Source organism: Typopeltis vanoorti, chromosome 19 (genome assembly GCF_054136105.1).
Source record: "Typopeltis vanoorti isolate ZY-2024b chromosome 19, IOZ_Tvanoo_1.0, whole genome shotgun sequence".
NCBI classification, from domain to species: Eukaryota; Metazoa; Arthropoda; class Arachnida; order Uropygi; family Thelyphonidae; genus Typopeltis; species Typopeltis vanoorti.
The window spans coordinates 61,213,323-61,226,162 of NC_143567.1; the positions used below are offsets into that span (position 1 = coordinate 61,213,323).

At 35.3% G+C, this 12,840-nt stretch overlaps 1 protein-coding gene across 1 annotated transcript in view; it reads right to left on the reverse strand.

Moving 5' to 3' along the window:
* The window catches only part of LOC150096167 (nuclear receptor subfamily 2 group E member 1-like), a 131,559-nt gene that overhangs the window by 99,938 nt on the left and 18,781 nt on the right, over positions 1-12,840 (reverse strand). Inside the window, exons 3-5 of the mRNA XM_090409626.1 lie at positions 10,317-10,769; positions 2,035-2,046; positions 1,767-1,792 (exon numbers count right to left, since the gene is read on the reverse strand). Coding sequence (XP_090265752.1) covers positions 1,767-1,792; positions 2,035-2,046; positions 10,317-10,769 — 491 coding nt within the window. The remainder of the gene's footprint in view (positions 1-1,766; positions 1,793-2,034; positions 2,047-10,316; positions 10,770-12,840) is intronic.

A 12,840-nucleotide genomic window follows, 5' to 3' on the forward strand; every position in this document is an offset into this window, starting at 1 on the left:
ACACATTGTGGATGCATTTGTTTCTCAACAATCACTCGTGGATTTTCTGAACCCCAAATGCAACAATTTTGTCGATTAACGAAGCCATCAAGATGAAAATGAGCCTCATCACTGAAGATGATTTTGTTCGAAAAATAAGCATCCACTTGTTGTTGTTCCATAATCCATTCAACGAACTCTCTTCGCTATGTGTGGTCAGTAGGCTTCAGTTCTTGAGTCAATTGAACTTTGTAAGCATAAAGATGCAAATCTTTCGTGAGAATACGCTGTAGAGAACTTCTCGAAATGCCCAATTCGAGACCACGGTGCCGCATTGATGTTCCTGACTCTCAGCAACACTCTCACGAACTGCTTCGATGTTTTCTGTTGAACGACTTGTTGAAGGACGGCCAGAGTGTATAAGATCACTAATTGATCCAGTTTCCTTGAGTTTTTTAATTAATCTTTTCAGAGTTGATGAAGTTAAATCACTATTCCGACCATATTTTGTACGAAAATTGCGAACTGTAGCTGCCAAACCTTCATTATTTTTAAAATATTGCTCAACAATGAAAATGCGTTGTTCTTTTGTGTAGCGCTCCATTTTTAATAACCCTGAACTGTCAGCTGTCACGCTGTCTTTTTTTTCTCTCGTTGGCAACACTTTTACAAATGGCGCTAAATTTAAATCTTCCATGAATTTTGGGACACCCTGTATATATATATATATATATATATATATATTTTTTTTTTTTTTTTTTTTCACTCCTGCAAATAAATGCGGTGTGCTGGCTACGATTAAGAACAAAGTAATATGCTGATTAGCATTCAGGATCAATATTAAAAATTATAAATTATTTTCCGTTTTTTTTTTTTTTCTCGGTTCAAATTAGGTCAAACCAAATTATGTCCAGTACAAGGCTGTAGACTCAGTGTCATAACGAATGGCGTCATTACATTCGATAATTTTATTGCTTTTTGTTTAATCTTTAATTTTTGAAATTTGAAAAATGAAAGAATATATTTGTATGGATATTTTACAGCGACATTTCATCTTTTTGCATAAAACCGCTTTTTGTTTTAATTGTGATATAGAGAGAGGAACGAAAGCATCTGAATTTGTATCAACATCCCCCCCCTCCCCCACTCAAAAAAAAGGAGAAATCTGTAGTGATCTGTTTGTTTGGTTGATTTTTAGTGGAAGATTTATGTAAAGACTTAAGCGTGGGTGTATTAAAATGTTATCAGTATCAGCTGTCTACTCACTGAGTTTATAGTACAAAAAAAAATCTACAATTTTAGTTTAACAATAATTTAATTCAGAATAACATTAATAATTATCATTATATAGTCTTCACACCATCACTTCAATCAAACAATTCTTTCTCGCCAGTTTTTATTATTATTATTATTATTATTATTATTATAAATAAAACAAACAGAAATATGATATACAACATTTTTCAATAAATCCCATACTGAAAAGATATTTATAGTTGTCCATATTTTAATAGAATAAATAAATAAATAGAATAGGGTATGTTTTCTGGCTTCTATCAATTATATATTGAATTATAGAAAATGAAATTAATTACAATAAACTCGTGGATATTTTCTGATGATAATCATGATGATATTCAAGTGACTCACTCGGAAAGAGAGATTCATTTCACCGATTTCGGATTTCATTTTTTTTTTTTTTTTTTTTTTAAGTCTGGTTTTCTTTTATTCATCCGTGTAGAGAATTATTTCTTCTGCAACTAAGACCAAAAGAAGTCCCTGCTTACTTCATGCATCTGTCCGTTATCTCTACCTGGAAAAAAGTACAAACTTTATTGTAATGAATTAAAGAAACAGACTTCAAATTAAATTGCTTAACGTGTTAATTATTGTGAATGGAAAACAATATTTTATCGAAATATTATTTTTAATGATTAAACAAACCACCACCATTGTTATTACCCCTTATAGAATTAAAGATAACATACTACAATTGTCTTCATCGAATTGTTCTCGGGAATCGTTGTAGCTGGTATATTTCACAAACATAATTACCACTACTTCGCTCTAATTAATTTAAAAAGGAATAAACAAATATAATGCATAAGTAAGAAACATTTATTAAAATAATTAGTTTTAAGTTTTTCTAAAATAAACTTAAAATAATAAAAATAATAAATAGACACCAAAATAAAATAATAATAAGAAATATATATATAATATATTTCAGAATCTTCTATCGAATCTTCGTGAAACACAGGTCATCCTCAGAGATCTCATAAACGAATAATAACAAACTCATTCCAGCAACGCAAATGGCCTTGAAAACAAAATTCTGGAACTCCGACAGTTCGCATCTAGGTATCAACCAGATGTTATGTTATTTTAATCAGTGAAACTCATTTAAAACCCTCAGACAATCCTACAATAAGGGGCTATCACCTATACAGAAATGACAGACTACTCTGCAGAGTAGTCTGTCATTTCTACTACTACAGAGGCGGCTGCATTGCCATCTTCATTAAAAACTACATTAAGCACCACTCTGTGAGCATTCCTTCAACCACTAACCTTGAGATCACAGGAGTGGAAGTAGTCACCAGCTCCACTGGCAAACTGAAAATCTACTCAGCTTACAACCCTCCCCAAAAATCTCTACTTCACTCTGATCTAAATGCCATCTTATGCACCAGAAAGTCCACCATTATTGCCGGGGACCTGAATTCAAAGCATCCTGCGTGGAATTGTACAACTACAAACAAGAATGGTTGCATTCTTTACAATCACTTAGGATCAAGCAACGCTGTTGTGGCAGGCCCCGCCGAACCAACTCATCTCAGTACGTTCGGCACTGCTGACATCCTGGATATAGCTATCCTTCAGGATATTAAACTTCAATTCAGCATCATATCTATGGATGAACTATCATCCGATCACAATCCAATTCTACTACAGCTGGGAAATCAAGAATACCTATGTCCTCCTCCTCACTCCTACATTGCATGGGAAAGACTGTCAGCAGCACTGAAGGATTATATTGGACCTGTTCCTCACATACGCACAAAAGAAGAAGTAGAAACTGCAGTTACAAATCTCACACAACAAATTAATTCTGCTATAAATGTAGCTTCCTCCTACAAATCTGCCCGCAAGCCAGATCGTTTGCCTGAAGACATCATGAACTTGATCAGAGACAAAAACAGAGCTAGGAAAAGATACCGTAACATGTGTGCACCACAAGATAAAATAAATCTAAACAAATTAAATGGGGCAGTAAGAAATGCACACAGAGCCCATAGAGACCAAGTATGGGATGAAAAGTTATCCTCCATTTCACCTACTGATCACTCCATCTGGGGACTATTGAAAAATATCAAAAACAAAGACAGATCCGTTCCCCCAATATTCTCTGACCAGGGCCTTGCTCACAGAGATGTAGACAAAGCAGAAGTTATAGCACACAACTTAGAGGAGCAATGCAGGCCTTCGTATGGAAACCTTGACTTTGACCACATATATAAGATTCACAGCAAGGTCAGACACTCACTCAAACTTCCTATCTCCAGCACTGACCATATTGCACCAACATCACCTGCTGAGTTATATGACATTATTAAAAACTTAAAGAACAAAAAAGCTCCTGGGCCAGACGGCATTACTAATCGGGTGATTAAACTTCTTCCTCGAAAAGCAGTAGTGCACCTGACCAGTATAATAAATGCAATTTTAAGATTTCACTATTTTCCTTCCACCTGGAAACTGGCTGATGTAATTCCTATACATAAGCCAGGCAAAGACCCACACTGACCGCAAAATTATCGTCCAATCAGTCTTATCTCAAATCTGGGTAAGGTTGCAGAGAAGGTCATCCTCTCACAACTCCAAACCTCAGTAAATGAACTAAACATCCTCCCTAAAGAACAGTTTAGTTTTAGGCAACATCATAGTACTACCCAGCAAATCCACAGAATTGTTGAATACATCACCACCAGCTAAACTGGCACCAGTGCACAGGCGCTGTTTTCCTAGACTTATCCAAAGCATTTGACAAAATCTGGCATTTTGGACTCCTCCACAAACTTATCTCAGCCGGTACCTCACTAAAAATGGTTCACTTAATCCATTCATATCTTCAGAATAGATCAATGCAAGTAAAAATCAACGGTTCTACATCCCCCCAGCGCCACATCTTTGCTGGAGTGCCGCAGGGATCTCTACTGGCTCCATTGCTGTTCTCTATATACATGTCAGACATCCCGCACCATCCGATGACTTCCATTTTGGCCCTTTATGCGGACGATACGGCAATACTAACCAGATCTCCCAGACCCCATTTCATTACCAGAAAGCTTCAAGAAAACCTTCTAAAGGTGGAGTTGGTTCTCCAAGTGGAGATTGGAAGTTAACCCCCAGAAAAGCTCAGCCGTTCATTTCTCAAAACGGCCAATGTCTCCTGCAGGAGATGTGTTACTATTCAATACTAAACTTCCCTGGCAGACAGAAACAAATTACCTGGGTGTAATTCTCGACAAAAAGCTATCTATCAACCAACACATCAAATCTGCGTGCACAAAGGCATCTAAAGCCATAGCTCAGATCTATCCGCTAATTAATAGAAATAGCAAGCTCAGCAACAGAATCAAATTGCAGCTATACCAGATGACGATTTCCTATAATCACCTATGCCTCTCCGACCTGGAGCCACACCTCTAATGCTAACATTATCAAAATACAGCGAGTGAAGAATAAGTGCTTGAGAATGATTCTGAACGCCCCGTGGTATGTTAGAAACAATCAACTCCACAGAGACAAATATTCCCTATATTTTCTCTTTTCTACAATCCTTAGAACCAAGTTTTTCCTAAAGACGTCCACACATCCCAACGATTTGGTTCAGCAAGCTGCAGCATACGATCCAACGGACATATTCAAATATAGAAGACCAAAAGCTATATTAGCCTCCTCTAACGATGCAAAATCTCCATGCCCATTCAGGGCGAGCAAACTGCTCATAAATTTTACCTTCACTGTAACCACAACAGATAGCGGGGAATATGAAAAGCATCTTGCTTCACCCCTAAAAACATAAATGTCAATCGTCAATTTTTTTCGAATTGTGAGAGATGGAGAATCAATCGACCGTGAGAAGCGGTGATTGATTAATACCCTTGGAGGGTAATGGATGACAATGCTGTAGCCAATGAAGTCCTAACTGAGGCTCAGCTGTTGCTGTTATCCCCTTGGGCGATGAGATTCGAGAGTTTTGAGTTTGCTCTCTTAAGGTTTTTGCCTTAAGGGAGCCATTTGAGTCTCCGGGGAAAGTGTTCTCCGGCACGGTCCGCTGAGGGGCTTTGTCGGTGAATGATTTTCTTCGGAATTTGAGCGGTTCTGCTCGGTGGTCGGGGAGCCCGTCACTGAGTGGAACCAACGCTGAGATATGGACGGTCTTTGGCCCACTATGGAGTGGCCTAGAGTTCGTCTGATTGTTTTGAGATTTCACCTTTACTTAAATAGTCGGTGATTGATACATTCAATCCAATACCCTTGGAGGGTAATGGATGGCAATGCTGTAGCCTATGAAGTTCTGACTGAGGCTCGGCCATTGCTGTTACCCTCCTGCCATGATCAGAGCTTTAATAGCTCAATAACACCTTATCCCTACACTGTCCTCTACAGATAACGGGGAAGAGGAAAAGCATTCTTGCTTCGCCCCTTTAAACCAGTCCTTATAAGGACTATTCTTTCGAATTGTGGTGAGTCACATCACATTACATTGTCTAGAAATATATTAAATTACAGTCTAAATATTAATATATTCTGGTCTGCTTTATTTATATTTATATCTTTGTGGAGTTTTTTTTCCCCTCCCAAGTACTCATTTCTTTGTATCTTTGTAACCTTTTTTTCAGTTCCATTTTTGTTTACTGAGTGTTTATTTACAGTCCGAATTTCTCATTAACTATATTTTGCAGATCCTCTTCATGATATTCTGTTGTCTATCTTAGGTAATTTATGCTTCTTCTATCAAGTAAGAGAACTCCTTCTTTATGTTCCATTTCTTTCATGTCTAAGAATATTCGAAACAACAGTGAAAGGGTCTACAAGTTATGCAAACCCTACTCGCCCAAGATCTCCATTTTTTAATGTGTTCCCGTAAGTCAATAGTTCCACAAAATGATCAATATACTCTGGATTGAGAAACTATTTATTTATTTTTTGTTAAAGGAAAAAAAACCCTGTTTTGTTCATTCTGGCCACTCACCACCTAGACGCAATCATGGCGACTGTTTATCCCTAGTTCAACTTCAAAAAGAACATAATACATTTCATTTCATCACAAATACAGTGAAGTTTAATAATAAAAAAAATAAATAAAATAAAATAAATAAATATATATATATATATATCTTCTTTTTTTATTATTATCCATTACCCTCCCTGGGTACCCATTTTAGTCGCCTTGTACGACATGCATGGGCTGCAGTGCAGCTATTCTTATCCTGGCCACCACACGGGGATTTTGTTTTGTTTTGTTTTGTTTGAAAAATAACAAAAGTTTTCTTTTATTTTTGAAATAAAAACATATTAAAAAAACAATCTCTCTAACACCTATTAGTTAATTACTCATATAAAGTAACAGCAATAGCCGAGCCTCTGAAATTCTTTGATCTACAGCATTGCCACCCTGGGTACTCATTTTGGTTTGCATGGGCTGCAGTAGAGCTATTCTTATCCTGGCCACCTTATAGTCCTTATAAGGACTGGCTTAAAGGGGCGAAGCAAGAATGCTTTTTATATTCCCCGTTATCTGTAGAGGACAGTGTAGGGATAAGGTGTTATTGAGCTATTAAAGCTCTGATCATGGCAGGAGGGTAATAGCAATAGCCTCAGTTAGAACTTCATTGGCTACAGCATTGCCATCCATTACCCTCCAAGGGTATTGGATTGAATGACTCAATCACCGCATCTCACGGTCGATTGATTCCACATCGGATCATCTCTATCCTGGCCACCTTAGTCCTTAAAAGGACTGGCTTAAAGGGGCGAAGCAAGAATGCATTTTATGTTCCCCGTTATCTGTAGAGAACAGTGTAAGGATAAGGTGTTATTGAGCTATTAAAGCTCTGATCATGGCAGGAGGGTAACAGCAATAGCCTCAGTTAGAACTTCATTGGCTACGGCATGGCCATCCATTACCCTCCAAGGGTATTAATATTAATCTTCCTTCTTATAGTCCTTATAAGGACTGGCTTAAAGGGGCGAAGCAATATTGCTTTTCATATTCCCCGTTGTCTGTAGAGGACAGTGTAAGGAGAAGGTGTTATTGAGCTATAAAGCTCTGATCATGGCAAGAGGGTAACAGCAATAGCAGAGCCTCAGTTAGAACTTCGTTGGCTACAGCATTACCATCCATTACCCTCCAAGGGTACCAATTTTAGTCGTCTTGTACGACATGCATTAGCTACATTGGTGCTATTCTTATCCCGGCAACCACACGGGTAAATTTTCCTTCTGAGCACCACACGGGAATATATCCTTATAGTCCTTATAAGGACTGGCTTAAAGGGGCGAAGCAAGAATGCTTTTCATCTTCCCCGTTATCTGTAGAGGACAGTGTAGGGATAAGGTGTTATTGAGCTATTATTAAGGCTCTGATCATGGCAGGAGGGTAACAGCAATAGCCGAGCCTCAGTTAGAACTTCATTAGCTACAGCATTGCCATCCATTACCCTCCGTGGGTGTTGGATTCAAAAATCTTCTCTCTCAACCACGGGAATATATATATATATATATATATATATATATAATTAGCAAATAGGTGTTAGAGAGATTATATTTTTAATATGTTTTTATTTCAAAAATTAAAGAAAACTTTTGTTATTTTTCAAACAAAAAATTAAATTTCACATAATTATATAGTATTTAATTTTTATATTTAAATTCTGATGAGATTTGATAAGTAAGTGGTTCATTAAATATTTTAGTTGAAATTTTGGTTATGCTATATCTGTTCCTTCTACTATTATAACTATATATTGTGCATTTTATATACATGTAAATTTATATTTGAACATGAATCAAAAAGGAAGTAGAAATGGATTCAGAAAATCTGTAGAGAGAGAGAGAGAGAGATAAACGGTAATTTTAGTGATAATAGTTTTATATAGTTTGTGTTAATTAACGTTTTAATTTATTTTGTAATCAATTATTTTCCTTGAAGGTCATTATATCAAATTTAACGAAATCCTGGCGTTGGTAGCTAATTCGTCATATGAACAGACAGCTGAATACAACTTTCAACAAACGAATCTAATCAACAATAATAGATGTACGCGTCTAATATGAATCTAGACAATAAAGATCTGTGCACAATAACGTTCAGCGACGCAATACAAATGATTAATTCATGTAATAAAGAATTTAATAACAAACATTGCTACTTCCGTATATTGCAAATTTCCGGACTTCAATATCACTTGTATATAGTTTAGTTGACCAAGTTTTGGAATTTCGAAAACGGATGTACGCTGAAATTATGAAATGCATACCGGAAAAAGTATCTGCATCCTTATAGTCCTTATAAGGACTGGCTTAAAGGGGCGAAGCAAGAATGCTTTTCATCTTCCCCGTTATCTGTAGAGGACAGTGTAGGGATAAGGTGGTATTGGGCAATTAAAGCTCTGATCATGGCAGGAGGGTAACAGCAATAGCCAAGCCTCAGTTAGAACTTCACTGGTTACAGCATTGCCATCCATTACCCTCCAAGGGTATTGGATTGAATGAATCAATCACCGTCTCATTTTTCAAAGTATCTGCATGACGTCACTTGTGATATCATAAGAAGCAAATATAAAAATTTTATTTTGGTATTCTTCAATAAAATCCTTTTTTTTTTTTTATTCATCATTAATTATTTATAAATGAAATGCTTTAAAAGATTTATTGATACAAAATATTTAAATACAGATGCCTTTATATATTTTCATATAAAATATTTTATATGAATATTTGTCATGATCAGGAGGATAATCTCACACAGTTAATTTTGCCCTATTTATATAGAGTCGTAAACACATGTCTATGACTTATTCTTAGGAATCATTGCGCACTCGAGTTGAAAATCGTTGGAATTAGAAGGCACAGGCTGATGGTATAAAATTATTTAATTGGAAATTGTTCTGAAATACGTATTTGAAACTGTTACGTAGAGCAAGGGTTATATAAAAAGTTCAAAGTTTCAAAAGGAGATGCTTTTCTTTATCAACCTGAAGAATGACAACTGATCTTTTAGCTAGGAAAAAAAATGAAAAAGGTTTTAATGCAGTCAAGGCAATCAAGGATGTCCGGACCATTTTATTGACTTTTTCGACAAAGTAAGTTAATCGGTCTCATAAACTTACGTTTTTCTTTGTTCAAGAAATCAAACCAGTGATGAATACAAGCAACTGATACGCATAACGCACTCGTCTCGTGGACGAGTTGCATCCTATCTCATCTATTCCTTTCTTTCCTTAGGTACTGGGCCTAACATGTGTTACCAACAAGTAACATGTGAGTGTGTTAATAGTTTTATATATTATATATAATCTCATATATGCGTGATTTTTGTTCCCTGTTGCACTGTAGGAAAAAAATACCGTCTCGTATGAGATTGGTTAACAGTTGAGTTGGAAAAAAAAAATCTCATAAACGTTCCCCCTCTCTTAGATAGGCCTTGAATCCAAGTTCCAAATTGCGGGTATAGTTGCAATCGACTGCTATGGAAGCTTACATTTTGTAGGAATTAATTGGGGAGGACAATAAATACAACGTTTTGTTGTAAAGGACCTTTACCAGGGCTTTTTATCTGAGTGAGTTATCCAGTCTCATACGCAGGTCAAGAGTTTCTACTGTCAGAAACTCGGGATTGTGATCCCGCAAAGCATACAAACTACCAAGAAGAATACACACAGTTAACAGACATAATACTCTAGCTTTATGGCCTTAGTTACTTCTGCTATGATTCTAATTAAATCAAGATTAATTCTAATACAAAAGAAGCAGATTTCAGAAGTGGTCAAATTGACTTTCTCGAAGGATCGCAATTCATTCATGAATATAGAAGTTCACTTATTTTGTAAATGAAATAACGTAAATAATAAAAACAAATATAACACCAGTAAATGGTATTTAATAATAACAGTTGAGTGGGTTTTTCTATCCAGCGAGATATTTCGATTACAAAAATTTTCGCTTAGTACCTAAGTGGTATGAAAGCTTCCATGTTCTCAATAGTACTAAAACTCTATTGCTTTACAATTAAATGAAGATTTAATTTGAACTATCAATTCCCTTACCATTCAAGGCTGACATTGTGGTGTACGATGACGCATAATTATTTTCCATACTGCTAAAATTCCTGGCGATGGATTCATGCAAACGAGATGGTCCCCAAGTGTCTGCACTTTTGTCCACTGAGGTATTGAATCTTGACGGCCTCACCGAGGAAGGTAACAGTAACGAACCGTATTGAGGATTCAACCTGCCATTTCCAGCCATCGAGGGAAATGAAAGATCGTGAGGACAATGGGTGTAAGGAGTCGACGATGGGATATTCGACGTTAATGAGTAAGGCCAAGGGTCGCTGCTTTGATTGGAATGCAAGGTACTGGGATGGTAGGAGTCTGATGGACAAGGCAAGTCTGAATAGCTTCCGGAAATGAGAGTGGCCACGGGATTTGCTGTTGGAGTGTGATAGTTACAGTTCCAGAAAGAAGGTGGGAAATTGCGATGTGTCATCGGAGTCCCCTCTAGAAAATGAAAATTAAAAAAAAAATGTCATTCAAGAAGGATAAAAATTCTGTAATGATAAAAGTTTTAATAATAAAAAATTTATAATTTTACTTTTTTTATATATTTTCAAAAATTATAAAATTTATAATATAAAATTTTCAAATTTTCAAATTTGTTTCAGAAGTTCAAATGATTATTATTCATTAACTTATATTTCTTCCTTGAATGTTAATCGAAAACTAGATTTGTTTTTGAATTAATCTTTCTACTGGAAAGAAGAGTTTGCTTCCATACGAACAAAGAGACTTCGGTGTTCATGTGAATTTGAGATCCCAGGATTGGACTGAAATCGTATTTAGACAAGTTTGATTTTTGGTTAAAATTTCCATCAAAGTGGCTCCATCCGTAAGAATGTCTTACTTAGAATATTTTACTACAGTCAATATTTTTTTATATAAATATTATTTATAGGTGGAATATTCCACCTTGCTAAGCAGCATTCGATATTCCACCTAGCAAGGTGGAAAATTCTGTGGATACTGCTGCAAAGATATCAAGGGCAACCATATTGCCGAAGGAAATGTTATTTTTTCCTTGGTGAGCACTAAGTGAAACCTTTGGCTATAAAACTGTGATCGTATTAACGTATCCGATACATTGCCTCCTTAAACTTCTTACACTGTGGTATATTAGTACTCAAAATGAATGTCGACATGGCACTTTATCAACTTTTATTCACGGTATGTCGCGTACGTATGTTTCTCCAAAACGGGGACAAGTTTACGCTGTTCAAAACCACCCACTAAAGCAAATGTCGTTATTATATTGCTTTGCAACTTGAATATTGTGATTTGTTTTTCAGTGTTATACAAAGACAATAATTATCTGCATACGCAGATAGACCTAGATTTTTATTATTATAATTTTTTATTCGTAGCACAAGTGCCACTTGATACGATAATTTAAAATAAAAATAGCATACGATAGTTACTGTGTTTCTGATTATGTTTTATAAAAAAATATTGCAGCAGTATATTGACTACTAATTTTAGTAAAATTAGTATTCGCCTTCAATGTAAACCAACCTCAATCTTAACTTTTATTCATTTTGAAATTAAGTAAAATATTTATCAATATTATACATTTATTATACAGTATATAACGATGTATAAATAAAATAATAATTATGAAAGAAAAAATAAATCTCAAGTATTATTTTAAAAAAAGAAATAAAACTTTAATTAAAATTATGGATTAAACTAATATAAGAAATATATAAATATAGTTGAAAAAATTAGTAGCCTGAGATTCGTTAATGTTCTTCGTACACTTCCGAATTAAAAAAAAAGTTGGAATAATCAAAGAAAATGTGTTGAATGAATGATTTGTAATTCTAATTTATTGCAGAGAAAATAATTATTACCAAATATGAATTAGCATCATCTAAATCTACGTACTTTAGATTACATAACCATATAAACACATAAAAATGTAATATAAATTATAAGAAAACTTATTTGAAAACATTCACAAAATTAGAATCAGTTTTAACGTAGTTCAAAATATTAAAATATTCCAAATTTTTCCGATTTGGTTTTCAGGAGAGCATATATTTCAGTAGTTGCGAGAGTGACTCGTGTGTGAGGAATTGTTTGCACGTGGATTTCAGTTAATCATTTGCTAAACATGGGTCGAACAAGTGACATATCGAAGCTAAGAAGTTTCGTGTGGTGTGTCTACACAAAGAAGGCCAAACTGAACAGTTTGTAGCCGAGGAATTGAAATGTTCTCAAGCAAGCGTGAGTAGAGTATTGAGACAGTATTCTAATAACCAGAATTTTCAAAATAATCGCTGCAATAGCGATCGAAAGGTAATAACTACATCAAGAGATGAGAAAAGATTGAAGAATATTGTAAAGAAAAATCTCTTCCTTAGTGTAAGGTATTTTCACAGGAAATGGAAAGAACTAGGTTTGAATATGCCTAAATTTACGACATTGAGACGACTTCACAAATTGGATTTGTGAAGTCGATTTGTGAAGACAATTGTGGGGATCAAGAGTACTGGAAAAAGGTAATTTTTAGCGA